This window comes from Taudactylus pleione, unplaced genomic scaffold (assembly GCF_031769625.1).
Source record: "Taudactylus pleione unplaced genomic scaffold, aTauple2 ptg000141l, whole genome shotgun sequence".
Lineage (NCBI taxonomy): Eukaryota > Metazoa > Chordata > Amphibia > Anura > Myobatrachidae > Taudactylus > Taudactylus pleione.
The window spans coordinates 828355-855210 of record NW_028284543.1 but is presented as its reverse complement, the minus strand read 5'-3'; the positions used below and the strand labels follow the sequence as shown (position 1 = coordinate 855210).

At 43.2% G+C, this 26856-nt stretch overlaps 1 protein-coding gene across 1 annotated transcript in view; it reads right to left on the bottom strand.

The window, feature by feature from the left end:
* LOC148522729 (lens fiber membrane intrinsic protein-like) overlaps nt 1-16580 on the bottom strand; it is a 43408-nt gene extending 26828 nt beyond the window's left edge. The window contains exons 1-3 of the mRNA XM_088473825.1: nt 16553-16580; nt 5769-5974; nt 3724-3864 (exon numbers count right to left, since the gene is read on the bottom strand). Coding sequence (XP_088329951.1) covers nt 3724-3864; nt 5769-5943 — 316 coding nt within the window. The 5' untranslated portion in view covers nt 5944-5974; nt 16553-16580. The remainder of the gene's footprint in view (nt 1-3723; nt 3865-5768; nt 5975-16552) is intronic.
* Nucleotides 16581-26856: the final 10276 nt, after the last annotated feature.

The following is a 26856-nucleotide window of genomic DNA, read 5'->3' as shown; positions in this document are numbered from 1 at the left end:
GTGATGGTCTCCCTCATCCTATACAGGCAGGAACACTGCTTGCCTTACATCTTACTTGCTGTGTCATTGATGTACAGTATTATAGGTGGGTGTGATGGTCTCCCTCATCCTATACAGCCAGGTACTGTGCTAGCCTTACATCTTACCTGCTGTGTCAGTGATGTACAGTATTATAGCTGGGTGTGATGGTCTCCCTCATCCTATACAGGCAGGAACACTGCTAGCCTTACATCTTACCTGCTGTGTCAGTGATGTACAGTATTATAGCTGGGTGTGATGGTCTCCCTCATCCTATACAGGCAGGAACACTGCTAGCCTTACATCTTACCTGCTGTGTCAGTGATGTACAGTATTATAGCTGGGTGTGATGGTCTCCCTCATCCTATACAGGCAGGAACACTGCTAGCCTTACATCTTACCTGCTGTGTCAGTGATGTACAGTATTATAGCTGGGTGTAATAGTCTCCCTCATCCTATACAGCCAGGTACTGTGCTAGCCTTACATCTTACCTGCTGTGTCAGTGATGTGTACAGTATTATAGCTGGGTGTGATGGTCTCCCTCATCCTATACTGCCAGGTACTGTGCTATCCTTACATCTTACATGCTGTGTCAGTGATGTACAGTATTATAGCTGGATGTAATAGTCTCCCTCATCCTATACAGCCAGGTACTGTGCTAGCCTTACATCTTACCTGCTGTGTCAGTGATGTACAGTATTATAGCTGGGTGTTATAGTCTCCCTCATCCTATACAGCCAGGTACTGTGCTAGCCTTAGATCTTACCTGCTGTGTCAGTGATGTGTACAGTATTATAGCTGGGTGTGATGGTCTCCCTCATCCTATACTGCCAGGTACACTGCTAGCCTTACATCTTACCTGCTGTGTCAGTGATGTACAGTATTATAGCTGGATGTGATGGTCTCCCTCATACTATACAGCCAGGTACTGTGCTCGCCTTACATCTTACCTGCTGTGTCAGTGATGTACAGTATTATAGCTGGATGTAATTGTCTCCCTCATGCTATACAGCCAGGTACACTGCTAGCCTTACATTTTACCTGCTGTGTCAGTGATTTGTACAGTATTATAGCTCGGTGTGATGGTCTCCCTCATCCTATACAGGCAGGAACACTGCTAGCCTTACATCTTACCTGCTGTGTCAGTGATGTACAGTATTATAGCTGGGTGTGATGGTTTCACTCATCCTATATAGGCAGAAACACTGCTAGCCTTACATCTTACCTGCTGTTTCAGTGATGTACAGTATTATAGCTGGGTGTAATAGTCTCCCTCATCCTATACAGCCAGGTACTGTGCTAGCCTTACATCTTACCTGCTGTGTCAGTGATGTACAGTATTATAGCTGGGTGTGATGGTCCCCCTCATCCTATACAACCAGGTACACTGATAGCCTTACATCTTACCTGCTGTGTCAGTGATGTACAGTATTATAGCTGGATGTAATAGTCTCCCTCATCCTATACAAGCAGGAACACTGCTAGCCTTACATCTTACCTGCTGTGTCAGTGATGTACAGTATTATAGCTGGTTGTGATGGTCTCCCTCATCCTATACAGGCAGGAACACTGCTAGCCTTACATCTTACCTGCTGTGTCAGTGATGTACAGTATTATAGCTGGGTGTGATGGTCTCCCAAATCCTATAGAGCCAGATACACTGCTAGACTTACATCTTAACTGCTGTGTCAGTGATGTACAGTATTATAGCTGGGTGTAATAGTCTCCCTCATCCTATACAGCCAGGTACTGTGCTAGCCTTACATCTTACCTGCTGTGTCAGTGATGTACAGTATTATAGCTGGGTGTAATAGTCTCCCTCATCCTATACATCCAGGTACTGTGCTAGCCTTACATCTTACCTGCTGTGTCAGTGATGTACAGTATTATAGCTGGGTATAATAGTCTCTCAAATCCTATACAGCCAGGTACTGTGCTAGCCTTACATCTTACCTGCTGTGTCAGTGATGTACAGTATTATAGCTGGGTGTGACGGTCTCCCTCATTCTATACAGCCAGGTACTGTGCTAGCCTTACATCTTACCTGCTGTGTCAGTGATGTACAGTATTATAGCTGGGTGTGACGGTCTCCCTCATTCTATACAGCCAGGTACTGTGCTTGCCTTACATCTTACCTGCTGTGTCAGTGATGTACAGTATTATAGCTGGATGTAATAGTCTCCCTCATCCTATACAGCCAGGTACACTGCTAGCCTTACATTTTACCTGCTGTGTCAGTGATGTGTACAGTATTATAGCTGGGTGTGATGGTCTCCCTCATTCTATACAGCCAGGTATAGTGCTAGCCTTACATCTTTCCTGCTGTGTCAGTGATGTACAGTATTATAGCTGGATGTAATAGTCTCCCTCATCCTATACAGCCAGGTACACTGCTAGCCTTACATCTTACCTGCTGTGTCAGTGATGTACAGTATTATAGCTGGGTGTGATGGTCTCCCTCATCCTATACAGCCAGGTACTTTGCTAGCCTTACATCTTACCTGCTGTGTCAGTGATGTACCATATTATAGCTGGGTGTGATGGTCTCCCTCATCCTATCCAGGCAGGAACACTGCTAGCCTTACATCTTACCTGCTGTGTCAGTGATGTACAGTGTTATAGCTGGGTGTGATGGTCTCCCTCATCCTATACAGCCAGGTACTGTGCTAGCCTTACATCTTACCTGCTGTGTCAGTGATGTACAGCATTATAGCTGGGTGTGATAGTCTCCCTAATCCTATACAGCCAGGTACACTGCTAGCCTTACATCTTACCTGCTGTGTCAGTGATGTACAGTATTATAGCTGGGTGTAATGGTCTCCCTCATCCTATACAGGTAGGAACACTGCTAGCCTTACATCTTACCTGCTGTGTCAGTGTTGTACAGTATTATAGCTGGGTGTGATGGTCTCCCTCATCCTATACAGCCAGGTACACTGCTAGCCTTACATCTTACCTGCTGTGTCAGTGATGTTCAGTATTATAGCTGGGTGTGATGGTCTCCCTCATCCTATACAGCCAGGTACTGTGCTAGCCTTATATTTTTCCTGCTGTGTCAGTGATGTACAGTATTATAGCTGGGTGTGATGGTCTCCCTCATCCTATACAGCCAGGTACTGTGCTAGCCTTACATCTTACCTGCTGTGTCAGTGATGTACAGTATTATAGCTGGGTGTGATGGTCTCCCTCATCCTATACAGGCAGGAACACTGCTAGCCTTACATCTTACCTGCTGTGTCACTGATGTACAGTATTATAGCTGGGTGTGATGGTCTCCCTCATCCTATACAGGCAGGAACACTGCTAGCCTTACATCTTACCTGCTGTGTCAGTGATGTACAGTATTATAGCTGGGTGTGATGGTCTCCCTCATCCTATACAGCCAGGTACTGTGCTAGCCTTATATTTTTCCTGCTGTGTCAGTGATGTACAGTATTATAGCTGGGTGTGATGGTCTCCCTCATCCTATACAGCCAGGTACTGTGCTAGCCTTACATCTTACCTGCTGTGTCAGTGATGTACAGTATTATAGCTGGATGTGATTGTCTCCCTCATCCTATAATGGCAGGTACTGTGCTAGCCTTACATCTTACCTGCTGTGTCATCGGTTTAGGGAACGTTTCATGTGTCGTTATAGTATGTAGATATGACTACAGGTCACCTAATGACAGCATCCTAGCACCAATTATACCCAGAATTCTTACCTGCAACTAACAACGTGACTCCAGCAGAGCGTGTTCTAGCAGATTTGGCCCCACTGGAGAAAGCTGTGAGCCCCAAGATGATGCCAGCGAAACATGACAGGATGGACAATAACATGAATGCTCGGGTGGCATCCCAGAAAGCTGGAAAACAGGAGAGAACGCAGAGAATCCCAAATATGAGAGTGTAAGAAGAAAGCAAAGGCATAGAGCATAAAACTCATATCCTCCATCTATGATATACAGATCATCCCCCATATTATAGCAATGTTTACCTGTAAGATCTCCTCCTCTCGCTGGGGTCATCTAACCTTATCCGTTTGTATTCTACATGGCCCAACTATGGAAACATTGGAACCGCTTTTTAGCAATTCTTATTTTTATAACATGGGGGAGGGGGGTTAGTTTGATGGGTCTCCCCTTTATAGGATCTAATAGATCTTTTGAGGAATCTTATACTTGACACCATCTTCCCACATTGCAGTACTGACTGCTGGGAGTAGAAATATAAGGGGGCAGGTGCGGTGTGGGGTGGCAGGTGCGGTGTGGGGTGGCAGGAGCGGTGTGGGGTGGAAGATGAGGCGTGGGGTGGCAGGAGTGGCGTGGGGTGGAAGACGCGGCGTGGGGTGGCAGTAGTGGTGTCATATGCTAGTACAAATGTGAAATAGGAGTAGTAGTGTCTGATACAATAGCAGTCTGGGATGAGAGTAGTGGTGTGGGGTGGTGTCAGATGGGGGTAGCAATGCGGGATGGGGGTAGCGAATAAATGATTGGTGATGCAATTGGCTTTGAATGACATCATTGTGTTGCCGCAACCTAATGCTAAATGTTGTAGAGAGTGAGACTAGGCTGCCAAAACTACCATTGATGTTACTGGTAAGTCGCCATTAGTGGGCGCTTGCTAACTCGGCTTTTACCTACTTCATTGTCAGAGCTACCTACTGTCCGGCTTCCCCCTATACTATTGTCCCTTACTCCTCCCTATACTGTAGTCCCTTACTCCTCCCTATACTGTAGTCCTTACTCCTCCCTGTACTGTAGTCCATTACTCCTCCCTGTACTATAGTCCCTTACTCCTCCCTGTACTGTAGACCCTTATTTCTCCCTGTACTGTAGTCCCTTACTCCTCCCTGTACTGTAGTCCCTTGCTCCGCCCTGTACTGTAGTCCCTTGCTCCGCCCTGTACTGTAGTCCCTTGCTCCGCCCTGTACTGTAGTCCCTTGCTCCGCCCTGTACTGTAGTCCCTTGCTCCGCCCTGTACTGTAGACCCTTGCTCCTCCCTGTACTGTAGTCCCTTGCTCCTCCCTGTACTGTAGACCCTTGCTCCGCCCTGTACTGTAGTCCCTTGCTCCGCCCTGTACTGTAGTCCCTTGCTCCGCCCTGTACTGTAGACCCTTGCTCCTCCCTGTACTGTAGTCCCTTGCTCCTCCCTGTACTGTAGACCCTTGCTCCTCCCTGTACTGTAGACCCTTGCTCCTCCCTGTACTGTAGTCCCTTGCTCCTCCCTGTACTGTAGTCCCTTGCTCCTCCCTGTACTGTAGTCCCTTGCTCCTCCCTGTACTGTAGTCCCTTACTCCTCCCTGTACTGTAATCCCTTACTCCTCTTTTGGGGCTGATTCTGAGTCTTCACAAAGCGGCTGTAGCTGTGCACAGATTTACTGCCTTATGCTAAAGCGAGAATCTATGGCGCGGTTCATGCGTCAGCAAGTGGAAAGCAGCACCACCCGCTGGTTGTATGCCATCCGCCATCATTAGTATAAGCTCCTGCGCTAAGTACCAGAGACCCGTCAGCAACACAACGCTCCCTATCACTAATCCACAAGACAGTCGCCCACATGAAATGCCCAATGTCACGGAAAGACACCCGCCTCAGGATGGGACAGACATGAGTACAGATGTGTAATAAGGCATCTGTATGTGCGCTATATACTAAAACTCACCATTTACACCCATGCACAGAGAATCAGACCCCCATTGCCCCTATGGATCATGTCTACCTACTCTGTAATGCTGGCGTCATTGTGTCTCATCATAGATCTTGTTCTTACCAACCGTGATGGTGTGAGCGTGACATTTCCCCGCCACACAAAATCTCCATAGTCCCTGATTACTCAGATTCCCCGAGTACCGATACTGCATCCAGAAGTCTGTTGCTGTGGCCACTATGAGAAGGACCAATCCGCAGACTGCGCAGAGCAGACCTCCTCCCATTAGTGTGTACATTCCTGCAGGACGGGACGTCTCTCCTTCTCTCCTGAATAAGACAAGGAAGCACTTTATTACCACCAGTCCCCTATTACTACATGACCATTACTGGCCGCACTCCTAGTGTCTTACAGCCTAGATAAGGACAACTAGCACATTTCCATACATATACCATGGACCTCTATCTGCGTTATTATTGTATTATAACCTTTCATTCAGCCTTCTAAATACCATGATGTTCTATCACTGGAAAGCAATCTCCCATTCTACTACCCTACATAATAGTCCCTCTTCATAAATCTCTCTCCAGTGATTCCAGCTTACACATGCGATGAGAGGCTGCCCCTGGGATGAGAGGCTGGCCCTGGGATGAGAGGCTGGCCCTGGGATGAGAGGCTGGCCCTGGGATGAGAGGCTGCCCCTGGGATTACAGTTGGGAACATAACATTACATTTATTTTGCAAATAACTCTCCCATTTAGTTCAACACAAATTCATTAACTTTCCCCATAGAAAGGCACATTTACTGTGCACTATGGCATTTGGTAGCGTACATCTGTTGTTAACTGTACACAATCCCAATAAGCATGGCTTTGTAATGATTCGAACGCTCAGTGGGCTCTATTTACTACAATCCGCATACAGCTGACTACAGGGACCGACTCCCGGCTCTGCTCTCCCCGTTAGAGCAGGGCAGGAGGCCGGTAACCGGGGGGAGACCCTGGATAACGCCACCGCCAGGTAACGTTATTATCACAGGGCTTCCCCCGGTATTTTTTCACAATTTATTGTTAGTAACTTTGGTCGGATCACATTTCCCATTACAGTTATGGGAAATGTGATCTGATTACTAACAATAAGTTATACTTAGGGGTCTACTCCAATTGCCCTGTAATAACTACAGGTGATACTAACATAATGTGACAACACAAAACAGCATTTATCACTTTATTTTAATAAAAATAATGTTAATAAGTAGAGCCCATAGAGCGATATATAAAGATAATCTATACCATACATAGAGATATATATAAAGATAATCTATACCATACATAGAGATATATAAAGATAATCTATACCATACATAGATATATAAAGATCAACTATACCATACATAGTGATATATAAAGATAATCTATACCATACATAGATATATAAAGATAATCTATACCATACATAGAGATATATATAAAGATAATCTATACCATACATAGAGATATATAAAGATAATCTATACCATACATAGATATATAAAGATCAACTATACCATACATAGAGATATATAAAGATAAACTATACCATACATAGATATATAAAGATCAACTATACCATACATAGAGATATATAAAGATAATCTATACCATACATAGAGATATATAAAGATCAACTATACCATACATAGAGAGATATATATAAAGATAAACTATACCATACATAGAGATATATAAAGATAATCTATACCATACATAGTGATATATAAAGATAATCTATACCATACATAGAGATATATAAAGATAAACTATACCATACATAGAGATATATAAAGATAATCTATACCATACATAGTGATATATAAAGATAAACTATACCATACATAGAGATATATAAAGATAATCTATACCATACATAGAGATATATAAAGATAATCTATACCATACATAGATATATATAAAGATAAACTATACCATACATAGAGAGATATATAAAGATAATCTATACCATACATAGAGATATATAAAGATAAACTATACCATACATAGAGATATATAAAGATAATCTATACCATACATAGAGATATATAAAGATAATCTATACCATACATAGAGATATATAAAGATAATCTATACCATACATAGAGATATATAAAGATAATCTATACCATACATAGAGATATATATAAAGATAATCTATACCATACATAGAGATATATAAAGATAATCTATACCATACATAGAGATATATAAAGATAATCTATACCATACATAGAGATATATAAAGATAATCTATACCATACATAGAGATATATAAAGATAATCTATACCATACATAGAGATATATAAAGATAAACTATACCATACATAGATATATAAAGATAAACTATACCATACATAGAGATATATAAAGATAATCTATACCATACATAGTGATATATAAAGATAATCTATACCATACATAGAGATATATAAAGATAATCTATACCATACATAGTGATATATTAAGATAAACTATACCATACATAGAGATATATAAAGATAAACTATACCATACATAGAGATATATAAAGATAATCTATACCATACATAGAAATATAAAGATAATCTATACCATACATAGATATATATAAAGATAAACTATACCATACATAGAGCTATATAAAGATAATCTATACCATACATAGAAATATAAAGATAAACTATACCATACATAGATATATATAAAGATAAACTATACCATACATAGAGATATATAAAGATAATCTATACCATACATAGATATATAAAGATAAACTATACCATACATAGAGATATATAAAGATAAACTATACCATACATAGAGATATATAAAGATAATATATACCATACATAGTGATATATAAAGATAATCTATACCATACATAGAGATATATAAAGATAATCTATACCATACATAGAGATATAAAGATAAACTATACCATACATAGAGATATATAAAGATAATCTATACCATACATAGATATATAAAGATAATCTATACCATACATAGAGATATATATAAAGATAATCTATACCATACATAGATATATAAAGATAATCTATACCATACATAGAGAGATATATAAAGATAATCTATACCATACATAGAGATATATAAAGATAATCTATACCATACATAGAGATATATAAAGATAAACTATACCATACATAGAGATATATAAAGATAATCTATACCATACATAGAGATATATAAAGATAAACTATACCATACATAGTGATATATATAAAGATAAACTATACCATACATAGAGATATATAAAGATAATCTATACCATACATAGAGATATAAAGATAATCTATACCATACATAGAGATATATAAAGATAATCTATACCATACATAGTGATATATAAAGATAAACTATACCATACATAGTGATATATAAAGATAATCTATACCATACATAGAGATATATAAAGATAATCTATACCATACATAGAGATATATAAAGATAATCTATACCATACATAGATATATAAAGATCAACTATACCATACATAGAGATATATAAAGATAAACTATACCATACATAGAGATATATAAAGATAAACTATACCATACATAGAGATATATAAAGATAATCTATACCATACATAGATATATAAAGATAAACTATACCATACATAGATATATAAAGATAATCTATACCATACATAGATATATATAAAGATCAACTATACCATACATAGAGATATATAAAGATAAACTATACCATACATAGAGATATATAAAGATAAACTATACCATACATAGAGATATATAAAGATAATCTATACCATACATAGATATATAAAGATAATCTATACCATACATAGATATATAAAGATAATATATACCATACATAGAGAGATATATAAAGATAAACTATACCATACATAGAGATATATAAAGATAATCTATACCATACATAGTGATATATAAAGATAATCTATACCATACATAGTGATATATAAAGATAATCTATACCATACATAGAGATATATAAAGATAAACTATACCATACATAGAGATATATATAAAGATAATCTATACCATACATAGAGAGATATATAAAGATAATCTATACCATACATAGATATATATAAAGATAAACTATACCATACATAGATATATATAAAGATAATCTATACCATACATAGATATATAAAGATAAACTATACCATACATAGAGATATATAAAGATAATCTATACCATACATAGTGATATATAAAGATAATCTATACCATACATAGAGATATATATAAAGATAATCTATACCATACATAGATATATAAAGATAATCTATACCATACATAGTGATATATAAAGATAATCTATACCATACATAGATATATAAAGATAAACTATACCATACATAGAGAGATATATAAAGATAATCTATACCATACATAGTGATATATAAAGATAATCTATACCATACATAGATATATAAAGATAAACTATACCATACATAGAGAGATATATAAAGATAATCTATACCATACATAGTGATATATAAAGATAATCTATACCATACATAGATATATAAAGATAATCTATACCATACATAGAGATATATAAAGATAATCTATACCATACATAGAGATATATAAAGATAAACTATACCATACATAGAGATATATAAAGATAATCTATACCATACATAGTGATATATAAAGATAATCTATACCATACATAGAGATATATAAAGATAAACTATACCATACATAGATATATAAAGATAATCTATACCATACATAGTGATATATAAAGATAAACTATACCATACATAGAGATATATAAAGATAATCTATACCATACATAGAGATATATATAAAGATAATCTATACCATACATAGAGAGATATATAAAGATAATCTATACCATACATAGTGATATATAAAGATAAACTATACCATACATAGATATATAAAGATAAACTATACCATACATAGTGATATATAAAGATAATCTATACCATACATAGAGATATATAAAGATAAACTATACCATACATAGATATATATAAAGATAATCTATACCATACATAGATATATAAAGATAAACTATACCATACATAGATATATATAAAGATAATCTATACCATACATAGTGATATATAAAGATAATCTATACCATACATAGAGATATATAAAGATAATCTATACCATACATAGATATATATAAAGATAATCTATACCATACATAGTGATATATAAAGATAATCTATACCATACATAGATATATATAAAGATAATCTATACCATACATAGTGATATATAAAGATAATCTATACCATACATAGAGATATATATAAAGATAATCTATACCATACATAGAGATATATAAAGATAATCTATACCATACATAGAGATATATAAAGATAATCTATACCATACATAGTGATATATAAAGATAATCTATACCATACATAGAGAGATATATAAAGATAATCTATACCATACATAGAGATATATAAAGATAATCTATACCATACATAGAGATATATAAAGATAATCTATACCATACATAGATATATATAAAGATAATCTATACCATACATAGAGATATATAAAGATAATCTATACCATACATAGAGAGATATATAAAGATAATCTATACCATACATAGAGATATATAAAAATTAAACCACTATAAAACACACTTGTAGTATGGAAACATTATTATCCCCTATGGTTGCTATTGCTTCATATTGTTTCTTAGCTGCTATTTATTAGGGTGATAGTCAGATTGCCAGTGGTTATAGGTATAATTACCCGTGTATATCCAGTCCAGGCAGGGCCGGCTCAACGCACGTTGGACCAGTGTGGTCGAACATAGAGGGCGCACCCCTCCCAACATCCCGATTTCAGTGGGACAGCACTGTCCTGCTGTTCCACTCGTGGGCCGAACTGGCCCGCGGGTGGTCTGGAGATTGGGCACTCCCACCGCCACTGTGCGGCGGGCCGGACCATAGAGTAGCTGAATGGATGCTGGGCGGATGTGCGCAGCATCCATTCAGTGCAGGGAGAGGGCTGGGGGAAGTCCAGCTAGTGACGGAGTGCTGCGCTCGCCCCCAGCCTGACGTTACACGGGAGGTGTGCCATGCGGGGCGCCCCCAAATAACATCATTTATGGGACGTGGCCTATGGTAATTAGGCCACACCCCCATTTTCTGTTGCATGTGTCTAGAGGGCGACTACTACCCATGCTGCACAGGGTACGGCTGCCCCTGGAGCCGTCCCTGAATCCAGGATATATTCAACAGCAATAGGTGGAACAGGTGTGAGCAGTCACTGGAGTATTTCAGAGTGGCTCTGGTGATAAGAAAATCACTGATCTCTCCGGGGCATTGCCGAGTCTGACTCTCTGACGTGCTCTGCGGGAACAAAGCCCCGGTGCCCAGTGGAAGGAGCCGGACAGGGGCGGAGTGATCCAAAAAGGATCCATCTTCCCAACCCAAAATATTGTATTTTCGGAGCTTGATTAAGTTAGATTCTATTACTAGTGTATGAGGACAGATTGGGACTGAAAGATGAGTGATATATCCTCTGTTACCTTTATAATGAATAACACGGATACTTCATTTCTACAGGAAGTAGAAAATGTTAGTTCATCTGCTTTTGTAGAAATGAAGTGAAGATAAATAGGACCCCAAGGGGTCTATCTGTCAAATAATTGTGGGATATTCCCCAGAAAACACCTGTTTGGGGGAGTACCTGCAAATCTTAATTATCTCCCGAATGTACCGTGGAGGGACAGCAGTAGATCCCCCATGTCTGACAGCAGCTGGAGGCCCTATAGATTTCTTTGGGGATTGCAAACCTGTAAGATTTAGCTCCAGAATGCAAGCTGGCGTTACCCTATAACAGCCTATAGGCTACACATTGCAAAACTTACCGGGAGAGGGTCCCCCTGAACCTTACCCGGCAATTGTCACATGCATGGTCACTAGGGGGCGCATGAGTCCCCATACAGGAGATCGGATCACAGGCACTGTCCCTGAGGGTGTGTTTGGCTGCGATTCATCGCTCATTTAGCGGAGATAATTGATAAATATACCACTTATAGACACAGTGGTTACTTCTATTCTGAACCCAACTCTCTCTGCTGACTGCCCATCTCTCAGCACCCCCCCCTACACTTCCCTACACTCCTGCTCACATACGTCCTTTCCTTACACAACCTATCTGACCCATGTTAGTCCCCCCAGAGGCTGCACTGACTGAGGTAGTGAATAATACATTCCCATAGGATTGAAGACACTGTCCTATCTTTGTTTTTGACCAAACTTTCAAACCTCTCCTTTATGGTTCATTTCTCTGGATCCACTATTCCTCCATCGTTGGCACTAGACAGTCTATTTATCTCTATCTATCCAAAGTCCCTTGGAAAATAAATTGGTTTCTTTAAATTTCAATATAATCTCTATGCAGATGATGCCCAATCTACTCTCTCTGGATCTCGCCATCCGTGCTGGTCCACGCTATGGTCATTCTCTGTGACATCTCGTCTTAGAAGTCCTCTCGTCAGCTCAAACTCAATCTTACAAAACATCCATTATTAATAATCCCATCAACAGAAGTTACAGTATAGAAGAAAGACAAAGTCCTATAGGCACAGGTACTAGGGGATCGTCTGCCCAGAGAAAGCAACAAACTGCATTATGAAAGAAATATGCTTATACGGAAATAAGAGGGTGATATTTTATATATTCCTATGGTTAGTTTATGGCCATTTTATGCTTCTTCACTTATGCTGGGTCCACACCAGATGATCGACCAATATATCTGCTGGCCACCGGCCAGTGTGTACAAACTATATGTCTGTGTACTGCGTCATTCAGACATATCACATTGGCTGTGCTGCATAGCCGATGGACAGATATGTCTGCAGACCACCCGTACACACCCATCGGCAGCTGCCCAGGATCCCCGGCTGCTGGATAGATGATGGACATTCAGTGTGTATGAATGACTTCAGATCACTCGATCCGCAGACATATTGCTATAGTGTGTCCCCACCTGTAGAAGCACAGTAATAGCATATAGAGAGATTCCATCTTCTCCCATTGCATCATTTCTTCTTATCACCCTCTCTGTGTCTCATGCATCTCATCAGTCACACCCTCATTACCCTCATCTAACCCCTCTCATCTCATCAGTCACACCCTCATTACTCTCATCTAACCCCTCTCATCTCATCAGTCACACGCTTATTACCCTCATCTAACCCCTCTCATCTCATCAGTCACACCCTCATTACTCTCATCTCATCAGTCACACCCTCATTACTCTCATCTAACTCCTCTCATCTCATCAGTCACACCCTCATTACTCTCATCTAACCCTTCTCATCTCATCAGTCACACCCTCATTACCCTCATCTAACCCCTCACATCCCATCAGTCACACCCTCATTACCCTCATCTAACCCCTCTCATCTCATCAGTCACACCCTCATTACCCTCATCTAACCCCTCTCATCTCATCAGTCACACCCTCATTACTCTCATCTAACCCCTCTCATCTCATCAGTCACACGCTTATTACCCTCATCTAACCCCTCTCATCTCATCAGTCACACCCTCATTACCCTCATCTCATCAGTCACACCCTCATTACTCTCATCTCATCAGTCACACCCTCATTACTCTCATCTAACTCCTCTCATCTCATCAGTCACACCCTCATTACTCTCATCTAACCCTTCTCATCTCATCAGTCACACCCTCATTACCCTCATCTAACCCCTCACATCCCATCAGTCACACCCTCATTACCCTCATCTAACTCCTCTCATCTCATCAGTCACACCCTCATTACTCTCATCTAACTCCTCTCATCTCATCAGTCACACCCTCATTACTCTCATCTAACCCTTCTCATCTCATCAGTCACACCCTCATTACCCTCATCTAACCCCTCACATCCCATCAGTCACACCCTCATTACTCTCATCTAACCCCTCTCATCTCATCAGTCACACCCTCATTACCCTCATCTAACCCCTCTCATCTCATCAGTCACACCCTCATTACTCTCATCTAACCCCTCTCATCTCATCAGTCACACCCTCATTACTCTCATCTAACCCCTCTCATCTCATCAGTCACACCCTCATTACCCTCATCTAACCCCTCTCATCTCATCAGTCACACCCTCATTACTCTCATCTAACCCCTCTCATCTCATCAGTCACACGCTTATTACCCTCATCTAACCCCTCTCATCTCATCAGTCACACCCTCATTACCCTCATCTCATCAGTCACACCCTCATTACTCTCATCTCATCAGTCACACCCTCATTACTCTCATCTAACTCCTCTCATCTCATCAGTCACACGCTTATTACCCTCATCTAACCCTTCTCATCTCATCAGTCACACCCTCATTACCCTCATCTAACCCCTCACATCCCATCAGTCACACCCTCATTACCCTCATCTAACTCCTCTCATCTCATCAGTCACACGCTTATTACCCTCATCTAACCCTTCTCATCTCATCAGTCACACCCTCATTACCCTCATCTCATCAGTCACACCCTCATTACTCTCATCTAACTCCTCTCATCTCATCAGTCACACCCTCATTACTCTCATCTAACCCTTCTCATCCCATCAACACACCCTCATTACCCTCATCTAACTCCTCTCATCTCATCAGTCACACCCTCATTACTCTCATCTAACTCCTCTCATCTCATCAGTCACACCCTCATTACTCTCATCTAACCCTTCTCATCTCATCAGTCACACCCTCATTACCCTCATCTAACCCCTCACATCCCATCAGTCACACCCTCATTACCCTCATCTAACCCCTCTCATCTCATCAGTCACACCCTCATTACCCTCATCTACATCCTCTCATCTCAGCAGTCACACCCTCATTACCCTCGTCTAACCCCTCTCATCTCATCAGTCACACCCTCATTACTCTCATCTATCCCCTCTCATCTCATCAGTCACACCCTCATCTAACCCCTCTCATCTTATTGCCTCCTGCCAGGGTCCTGTGCAGTATATGGGGAGGTAATTTAGCCTATATGGCTCTGATTCACTTACATAGTCTGTATCCGATGAAGGTTCCCACATACTATGGTCTGTCCCCTCTGTGTATTCCTGTGAGATGTGAGGCAGGATAAAGTCCAGGACTCACCTTAGTTACTAGTAGCCATGGCTGGTTCTCTGTATGGTGTAGATGAGAAGTGACTGGCTTTATATAGACCCTAGTGACACATACTATGCTCTGTCCTCTCTGTGTATTCCTGTGAGATGTTAGGCAGGATAAAGTCCAGGACTCACCTTAGTTACTAGTAGCCATGGCTGGTCCTCTCTATGGTGTAGATGAGAAGTGTCTGGCTTTATATAGACCCTAGTGACACATACTATGCTCTGTCCTCTCTGTGTATTCCTGTGAGATGTGAGACAGGATAAAGTCCAGGACTCACCTTAGTTACTAGTAGCCATGGCTGGTCCTCTGTATGGTGTAGATGAGAAGTGACTGGCTTTATATAGACCCTAGTGACACATACTATGCTCTGTCCTCTCTGTGTATTCCTGTGAGATGTTAGGCAGGATAAAGTCCAGGACTCACCTTAGTTACTAGTAGCCATGGCTGGTCCTCTCTATGGTGTAGATGAGAAGTGTCTGGCTTTATATAGACCCTAGTGACACATACTATGCTCTGTCCCCTCTGTGTATTCCTGTGAGATGTGAGGCAGGATAAAGTCCAGGACTCACCTTAGTTACTAGTAGCCATGGCTGGTCCTCTCTATGGTGTAGATGAGAAGTGACTGGCTTTATATAGACCCTAGTGACACATACTATGCTCTGTCCTCTCTGTGTATTCCTGTGAGATGTGAGGCAGGATAAAGTCCAGGACTCACCTTAGTTACTAGTGGCCATAGCTGGTCCTCTCTATGGTGTAGATGAGAAGTGTCTGGCTTTATATAGACCCTAGTGACACATTGCTGACAACGTGTGGAAGCCTCTGGCTGCCCAGATCTGCTGATGCCACGTTGCTGTGTGACATTGTTATAGGGATCAGCAGACTGGCACCATTCTACCCAGCTTTGTCCTGTGATACAAAGCAAAGTGGTGCTGAGTCTATGTGCTAGGAATGGAATATATATAGTGTGTATGTATAACAAATAATGATATATCTAACATTTTTGATAAACACTAGAAAAAAATATATGGGTGTAAATCACAGAGTTTACAATGTAATGTTTTTAATGTATAACTGCCACATTACAGTGTAGCTATCAGCATTCTCTGTGTATATGATGTGTATTCTCTGTGTATATGATGTGTACTCTCTGTGTATATGATGTGTATTCTCTGTGTATATGATGTGTACTCTCTGTGTATATGATGTGTATTCTCTGTGTATATGATGTGTACTCTCTGTGTATATGATGTGTACTCTCTGCCTGAGCATGCACCTCAGTGTAATCAATTACTTACATCCAGAACCTGATTCCAGATAGCTGCTCTCTAAGATGGCTGTATAGGCAAGCTCAGGGCAATATTGGGTTTTAACTCCTACTACTGCCGCTATAGCAAACACTTCTCCGACAGTGTACTAAGCTGGTTATACTCTCTAGGCTTCTGCTGTACTATCCTGTGTATTACCTGTGTACTGCGCTGTGTCCTCCTGCTGTACTATCCTATGTATTACCTGTGTACTGTGTTATGTCCTCCTGCTGTACTATCCTGTTACCTGTGTACTGTGCTCTCTGTCCTACAGCTGTACTGTCCTGTGTGTTACCTGTGTACTGTGCTCTCTGTCCTCCTGCTGTACTATCCTGTGTATTACCTGTGTGCTGTGCTCTCTGTCCTACAGCTGTACTGTCCTGTGTGTTACCTGTGTACTGTGCTCTCTGTCCCCCTGCTGTACTATCCTGTGTGTTACCTGTGTACTGTGCTCTCTGTCCTCCTGCTGTACTATCCTGTGTATTACCTGTGTACTGTGCTCTCTGTCCTCCTGCTGTACTATCCTGTGTATTACCTGTGTACTGTGCTGTGCTCTCTGTCCCCCTGCTGTACTATCCTGTGTGTTACCTGTGTACTGTGCTCTCTGTCCTCCTGCTGTAATATCCTGTGTATTACCTGTGTACTGTGCTGTGCTCTTTGTCCTCCTGCTGTACTATCCTGTGTATTACCTGTGTACTGTGCTGTGCTCTGTCCTCCTGCTGTACTATCCTGTGTATTACCTGTGTACTGTGCTCTCTGTCCTCCTGCTGTACTATCCTGTGTTACCTGTGTACTGTGCTCTGTCCTCCTGCTGTACTATCCTGTGTTACCTGTGTACTGTGCTCTCTGTCCTCCTGCTGTACTATCCTGTGTTACCTGTGTACTGTGCTGTGCTCTCTGTCCTCCTGCTGTACTATCCTGTGTATTACCTGTGTACTGTGCTCTCTGTCCTCCTGCTGTACTATCCTGTGTATTACCTGTGTACTGTGCTGTGCTCTCTGTCCTCCTGCTGTACTATCCTGTGTTACCTGTGTACTGTGCTCTCTGTCCTCCTGCTGTACTATCCTGTGTTACCTGTGTACTGTGCTCTCTGTCCTCCTGCTGTACTATCCTGTGTATTACCTGTGTACTGTGCTGTGCTCTCTGTCCTCCTGCTGTACTATCCTGTGTGTTACCTGTGTACTGTGCTCTCTGTCCTCCTGCTGTACTATCCTGTGTGTTACCTGTGTACTGTGCTCTCTGTCCTCCTGCTGTACTATCCTATGTATTACCTGTGTACTGTGCTCTCTGTCCTCCTGCTGTACTATCCTGTGTGTTACCTGTGTACTGTGCTCTCTGTCCTCCTGCTGTACTATCCTGTGTATTACCTGTGTACTGTGCTCTCTGTCCTCCTGCTGTACTATCCTGTGTTACCTGTGTACTGTGCTCTCTGTCCTCCTGCTGTACTATCCTGTGTGTTACCTGTGTACTGTGCTCTCTGTCCTCCTGCTGTACTATCCTGTGTGTTACCTGTGTACTGTGCTCTCTGTCCTCCTGCTGTACTATCCTGTGTATTACCTGTGTACTGTGCTGTACTATCCTGTGTGTTACCTGTGTACTGTGCTCTCTGTCCTCCTGCTGTACTATCCTGTGTGTTACCTGTGTACTGTGCTCTCTGTCCTCCTGCTGTACTATCCTGTGTGTTACCTGTGTACTGTGCTCTCTGTCCTCCTGCTGTACTATCCTGTGTATTACCTGTGTACTGTGCTGTGCTCTCTGTCCTCCTGCTGTACTATCCTGTGTATTACCTGTATACTGTGCTGTGCTCTCTGTCACCCTGCTGTACTATCCTGTGTGTTACCTGTGTATTGTGCTCTCTGTCCTCCTGCTGTACGATCCTGTGTATTACCTGTGTACTGTGCTGTGCTCTCTGTCCTCCTGCTGTACTATCCTGTGTATTACCTGTGTACTGTGCTCTCTGTCCTCCTGCTGTACTATCCTGTGTGTTACCTGTGTACTGTGCTCTGTCCTCCTGCTGTACTATCCTGTGTTACCTGTGTACTGTGCTGTGCTCTCTGTCCTCCTGCTGTACTATCCTGTGTATTACCTGTGTACTGTGCTGTACTATCCTGTGTGTTACCTGTGTACTGTGCTGTACTATCCTGTGTGTTACCTGTGTATTACCTGTGTACTGTGCTCTCTGTCCTCCTGCTGTACTATCCTGTGTATTACCTGTGTACTGTGCTCTCTGTCCTCCTGCTGTACTATCCTGTGTATTACCTGTGTACTGTGAGGTGCTCTGTCCTCCTGCTGTACTATCCTGTGTATTACCTGTGTACTGTGCTGTACTATCCTGTGTGTTACCTGTGTACTGTGCTGTACTATCCTGTGTGTTACCTGTGTATTACCTGTGTACTGTGCTCTCTGTCCCCCTGCTGTACTATCCTGTGTGTTACCTGTGTACTGTGCTGTACTATCCTGTGTGTTACCTGTGTACTGTACTGTGCTCTCTGTCCTCCTGCTGTACTATCCTGTGTATTACCTGTGTACTGTGCTGTACTATCCTGTGTATTACCTGTGTACTGTGCTCTCTGTCCTCCTGCTGTACTATCCTGTGTATTACCTGTGTACTGTGCTGTACTAGCCTGTGTGTTACCTGTGTATTACCTGTGTACTGTGCTCTCTATCCCCCTGCTGTACTATCCTGTGTGTTACCTGTGTACTGTGCTGTGCTCTCTGTCCCCCTGCTGTACTATCCTGTGTGTTAACCTATGTACTGTGCTCTCTGTCCCCCTGCTGTACTATCCTGTGTGTTACCTGTGTACTGTGCTCTCTGTCCTCCTGCTGTAATATCCTGTGTATTACCTGTGTACTGTGCTCTCTGTCCTCCTGCTGTACTATCCTGTGTGTTACCTGTGTACTGTGCTCTCTGTCCCCCTGCTGTACTATCCTGTGTGTTACCTGTGTATTGTGCTCTCTGTCCTCCTGCTGTACTATCCTGTGTGTTACCTGTGTACTGTGCTCTCTGTCCTCCTGCTGTACTATCCTGTGTGTTACCTGTGTACTGTGCTCTCTGTCCTCCTGCTGTACTATCCTGTGTGTTACCTGTGTACTGTGCTCTCTGTCCCCCTGCTGTACTATCCTGTGTATTACCTGTGTACTGTGCTCTCTGTCCCCCTGCTGTACTATCCTGTGTGTTACCTGTGTACTGTGCTCTCTGTCCTCCTGCTGTACTATCCTGTGTATTACCTGTGTACTGTGCTGTGCTCTCTGTCCTCCTGCTGTACTATCCTGTGTATTACCTGTGTACTGTGCTGTGCTCTCTGTCCTCCTGCTGTACTATCCTGTGTATTACCTGTGTACTGTGCTGTACTATCCTGTGTGTTACCTGTGTATTACCTGTGTACTGTGCTCTCTGTCCCCCTGCTGTACTATCCTGTGTGTTACCTGTGTACTGTGCTCTCTGTCCTCCTGCTGTACTATCCTGTGTTACCTGTGTACTGTGCTGTGCTCTCTGTCCTCCTGCTGTACTATCCTGTGTTACCTGTGTACTGTGCTGTGCTCTCTGTCCCCCTGCTGTACTATCCTGTGTGTTACCTGTGTACTGTGCTGTACTATCCTGTGTGTTACCTGTGTACTGTGCTGTACTATCCTGTGTGTTACCTGTGTGTTACCTGTGTACTGTGCTCTCTGTCCTCCTGCTGTACTATCCTGTGTTACCTGTGTACTGTGCTGTGCTCTGTCCTCCTGCTGTACTATCCTGTGTATTACCTGTGTACTGTGCTGTACTATCCTGTGTGTTACCTGTGTACTGTGCTGTACTATCCTGTGTGTTACCTGTGTGTTACCTGTGTACTGTGCTCTCTGTCCTCCTGCTGTACTATCCTGTGTTACCTGTGTACTGTGCTGTGCTCTGTCCTCCTGCTGTACTATCCTGTGTATTACCTGTGTACTGTGCTGTACTATCCTGTGTGTTACCTGTGTACTGTGCTGTACTATCCTGTGTTTTACCTGTGTGTTACCTGTGTACTGTGCTCTCTGTCCCCCTGCTGTACTATCATGTGTGTTACCTGTGTACTGTGCTCTCTGTCCCCCTGCTGTACTATCCTGTGTATTACCTGTGTACTGTACTGTCCTCTCTGTCCTCCTGCTGTACTATCCTGTGTTACCTGTGTACTGTGCTGTGCTCTCTGTCCTCCTGCTGTACTATCCTGTGTATTACCTGTGTACTGTGCTGTGCTCTGTCCTCCTGCTGTACTATCCTGTGTATTACCTGTGTACTGTGCTGTGCTCTGTCCTCCTGCTGTACTATCCTGTATGTTACCTGTGTACTGTGCTCTGTCCTCCTGCTGTACTATCCTGTGTATTACCTATGTACTGTGCTGTACTATCCTGTGTGTTACCTGTGTACTGTGCTCTGTCCTCCTGCTGTACTATCCTGTGTGTTACCTGTGTACTGTGGTCTGTCCTCCTGCAGTACTATCCTGTGTATTACCTGTGTACTGTGCTCTCTGTCCTCCTGCTGTACTATCCTGTGTGTTACCTGTGTACTGTGCTCTCTGTCCTCCTGCTGTACTATCCTGTGTTACCTGTGTACTGTGCTCTGTCCTCCTGCTGTACTATCCTGTGTGTTACCTGTGTACTGTGCTCTCTGTCCTCCTGCTGTACTATCCTGTGTTACCTGTGTACTGTGCTCTGTCCTCCTGCTGTACTATCCTGTGTGTTACCTGTGTACTGTGCTCTCTGTCCTCCTGCTGTACTATCCTGTGTGTTACCTGTGTACTGTGCTCTCTGTCCTCCTGCTGTACTATCCTGTGTGTTACCTGTGTACTGTGCTGTGCTCTCTGTCCTCCTGCTGTACTATCCTGTGTGTTACCTGTGTACTGTGCTCTCTGTCCTCCTGCTGTACTATCCTGTGTATTACCTGTGTACTGTGCTGTGCTCTCTGTCCTCCTGCTGTACTATCCTGTGTATTACCTGTGTACTGTGCTGTGCTCTCTGTCCTCCTGCTGTACTATCCTGTGTGTTACCTGTGTACTGTGCTCTGTCCTCCTGCTGTACTATCCTGTGTGTTACCTGTGTACTGTGCTCTCTGTCCTGCTGCTGTACTATCCTGTGTGTTACCTGTGTACTGTGCTGTGCTCTCTGTCCTCCTGCTGTACTATCCTGTGTATTACCTGTGTACTGTACTGTGCTCTGTCCTCCTGCTGTACTATCCTGTGTGTTACCTGTGTACTGTGCTCTCTGTCCTCCTGCTGTACTATCCTCTGTATTACCTATGTACTGTGCTGTACAATCCTGTGTTACCTGTGTACTGTGCTGTACTATCCTGTGTTTTACCTGTGTATTACCTGTGTACTGTGCTCTCTGTCCCCCTGCTGTACTATCCTGTGTGTTACCTGTGTACTGTGCTGTGCTCTGTCCTCCTGCTGTACTATCCTGTGTGTTACCTGTGTACTGTGCTCTCTGTCCTCCTGCTGTACTATCCTGTGTGTTACCTGTGTGCTGTGCTGTGCTCTCTGTCCTCCTGCTGTACTATCCTGTGTTACCTGTGTACTGTGCTGTGCTCTCTGTCCTCCTGCTGTACTATCCTGTGTTACCTGTGTACTGTGCTGTGCTCTCTGTCCTCCTGCTGTACTATCCTGTGTATTACCTGTGTACTGTGCTCTCTGTCCTCCTGCTGTACTATCCTGTGTGTTACCTGTGTACTGTGCTGTACTATCCTGTGTATTACCTGTGTACTGTGCTCTCTGTCCCCCTGCTGTACTATCCTGTGTGTTACCTGTGTACTGTGCTCTGTCCTCCTGCTGTACTATCCTGTGTGTTACCTGTGTACTGTGCTCTGTCCTCCTGCTGTACTATCCTGTGTGTTACCTGTGTATTACCTGTGTACTGTGCTCTCTGTCCTCCTGCTGTACTATCCTGTGTGTTACCTGTGTACTGTGCTCTGTCCTCCTGCTGTACTATCCTGTGTGTTACCTGTGTATTACCTGTGTACTGTGCTCTCTGTCCTCCTGCTGTACTATCCTGTGTGTTACCTTTGTACTGTGCTGTACTATCCTGTGTATTACCTGTGTGCTGTGCTGTGCTCTCTGTCCTCCTGCTGTACTATCCTGTGTGTTACCTGTGTACTGTGCTGTACTATCCTGTGTATTACCTGTGTACTGTGCTGTGCTCTCTGTCCTCCTGCTGTACTATCCTGTGTATTACCTGTGTACTGTGCTGTGCTCTCTGTCCTCCTGCTGTACTATCCTGTGTATTACCTGTGTACTGTGCTCTGTCCTCCTGCTGTAATATCCTGTGTATTACCTGTGTACTGTGCTCTCTGTCCTCCTGCTGTACTATCCTGTGTGTTACCTGTGTACTGTGCTGTGCTCTCTGTCCCCCTGCTGTACTATCCTGTGTGTTACCTGTGTACTGTGCTCTCTGTCCTCCTGCTGTAATATCCTGTGTATTACCTGTGTACTGTGCTGTGCTCTTTGTCCTCCTGCTGTACTATCCTGTGTATTACCTGTGTACTGTGCTGTGCTCTGTCCTCCTGCTGTACTATCCTGTGTATTACCTGTGTACTGTGCTCTCTGTCCTCCTGCTGTACTATCCTGTGTTACCTGTGTACTGTGCTCTCTGTCCTCCTGCTGTACTATCCTGTGTTACCTGTGTACTGTGCTGTGCTCTCTGTCCTCCTGCTGTACTATCCTGTGTATTACCTGTGTACTGTGCTCTCTGTCCTCCTGCTGTACTATCCTGTGTATTACCTGTGTACTGTGCTGTGCTCTCTGTCCTCCTGCTGTACTATCCTGTGTTACCTGTGTACTGTGCTCTCTGTCCTCCTGCTGTACTATCCTGTGTGTTACCTGTGTACTGTGCTGTGCTCTCTGTCCTCCTGCTGTACTATCCTGTGTGTTACCTGTGTACTGTGCTCTCTGTCCTCCTGCTGTACTATCCTGTGTGTTACCTGTGTACTGTGCTCTCTGTCCTCCTGCTGTACTATCCTATGTATTACCTGTGTACTGTGCTCTCTGTCCTCCTGCTGTACTATCCTGTGTGTTACCTGTGTACTGTGCTCTCTGTCCTCCTGCTGTACTATCCTGTGTATTACCTGTGTACTGTGCTCTCTGTCCTCCTGCTGTACTATCCTGTGTGTTACCTGTGTACTGTGCTCTCTGTCCTCCTGCTGTACTATCCTGTGTGTTACCTGTGTACTGTGCTCTCTGTCCTCCTGCTGTACTATCCTGTGTATTACCTGTGTACTGTGCTGTACTATCCTGTGTGTTACCTGTGTACTGTGCTCTCTGTCCTCCTGCTGTACTGTCCTATGTATTACCTGTGTACTGTGCTCTCTGTCCTCCTGCTGTACTATCCTGTGTATTACCTGTGTACTGTGCTGTGCTCTCTGTCCTCCTGCTGTACTATCCTGTGTGTTACCTGTGTACTGTGCTGTGCTCTCTGTCCTCCTGCTGTACTATCCTGTGTGTTACCTGTGTACTGTGCTGTGCTCTGTCCTCCTGCTGTACTATCCTGTGTGTTACCTGTGTACTGTGCTCTCTGTCCTCCTGCTGTACTATCCTGTGTGTTACCTGTGTACTGTGCTGTGCTCTGTCCTCCTGCTGTACTATCCTGTGTGTTACCTGTGTACTGTGCTGTGCTCTGTCCTCCTGCTGTACTATCCTGTGTATTACCTGTGTACTGTGCTGTGCTCTCTGTCCTCCTGCTGTATTATCCTGTGTATTACCTGTGTACTGTGCTCTCTGTCCTCCTGCTGTACTATCCTGTGTATTACCTGTGTACTGTGCTGTGCTCTCTGTCCTCCTGCTGTACTATCCTGTGTTACCTGTGTACTGTGCTCTCTGTCCTCCTGCTGTACTATCCTGTGTGTTACCTGTGTACTGTGCTCTCTGTCCTCCTGCTGTACTATCCTGTGTTACCTGTGTACTGTGCTGTGCTCTCTGTCCTCCTGCTGTACTATCCTGTGTATTACCTGTGTACTGTGCTGTGCTCTCTGTCCTCCTGCTGTACTATCCTGTGTATTACCTGTGTACTGTGCTGTACTATCCTGTGTGTTACCTGTGTATTACCTGTGTACTGTGCTCTCTGTCCCCCTGCTGTACTATCCTGTGTGTTACCTGTGTACTGTGCTCTCTGTCCTCCTGCTGTACTATCCTGTGTTACCTGTGTACTGTGCTGTGCTCTCTGTCCTCCTGCTGTACTATCCTGTGTATTACCTGTGTACTGTGCTGTACTATCCTGTGTGTTACCTGTGTACTGTGCTGTACTATCCTGTGCGTTACCTGTGTACTGTGCTCTCTGTCCTCCTGCTGTACTATCCTGTGTTACCTGTGTACTGTGCTGTACTATCCTGTGTGTTACCTGTGTGTTACCTGTGTACTGTGCTCTCTGTCCCCCTGCTGTACTATCCTGTGTGTTACCTGTGTACTGTGCTGTGCTCTCTGTCCCCCTGCTGTACTATCCTGTGTATTACCTGTGTACTGTACTGTGCTCTCTGTCCTCCTGCTGTACTATCCTGTGTTACCTGTGTACTGTGCTCTGTCCTCCTGCTGTACTATCCTGTGTATTACCTGTGTACTGTGCTCTCTGTCCTCCTGCTGTACTATCCTGTGTGTTACCTGTGTACTGTGCTGTGCTCTCTGTCCTCCTGCTGCACTATCCTGTGTGTTACCTGTGTACTGTGCTCTGTCCTCCTGCTGTACTATCCTGTGTGTTACCTGTGTACTGTACTGTGCTCTCTGTCCTCCTGCTGTACTATCCTGTGTGTTACCTGTGTACTGTGCTGTGCTATCCTGTGTGTTACCTGTGTACTGTGCTCTGTCCTCCTGCTGTACTATCCTGTGTATTACCTGTGTACTGTGCTGTGCTCTCTGTCCCCCTGCTGTACTATCCTGTGTATTACCTGTGTACTGTGCTGTGCTCTATCCTCCTGCTGTACTATCCTGTGTATTACCTGTGTACTGTGCTCTCTGTCCTCCTGCTGTACTATCCTGTGTGTTACCTGTGTACTGTGCTCTCTGTCGTCCTGCTGTACTATCCTGTGTACTGTGCTGTGCTCTCTGTCCTCCTGCTGTACTATCCTGTGTATTACCTGTGTACTGTGCTCTCTGTCCTCCTGCTGTACTATCCTGTGTATTACCTGTGTACTGTGCTCTCTGTCCTCCTGCTGTACTATCCTGTGTATTACCTGTGTACTGTGCTCTCTGTCCTCCTGCTGTACTATCCTGTATGTTACCTGTGTACTGTGCTCTCTGTCCTACTGCTGTACTATCCTGTGTATTACCTGTGTACTGTGCTGTGCTCTCTGTCCTCCTGCTGTACTATCCTGTGTATTACCTGTATACTGTGCTGTGCTCTCTGTCACCCTGCTGTACTATCCTGTGTGTTACCTGTGTACTGTGCTGTGCTCTCTGTCCTCCTGCTGTACTATCCTGTGTATTACCTGTGTACTGTGCTCTCTGTCCTGCTGCTGTACTATCCTGTGTATTACCTGTGTACTGTGAGGTGCTCTGTCCTCCTGCTGTACTATCCTGTGTATTACCTGTGTACTGTGCTGTACTATCCTGTGTGTTACCTGTGTACTGTGCTGTACTATCCTGTGTGTTACCTGTGTATTACCTGTGTACTGTGCTCTCTGTCCCCCTGCTGTACTATCCTGTGTGTTACCTGTGTACTGTGCTGTACTATCCTGTGTATTACCTGTGTACTGTGCTCTCTGTCCTCCTGCTGT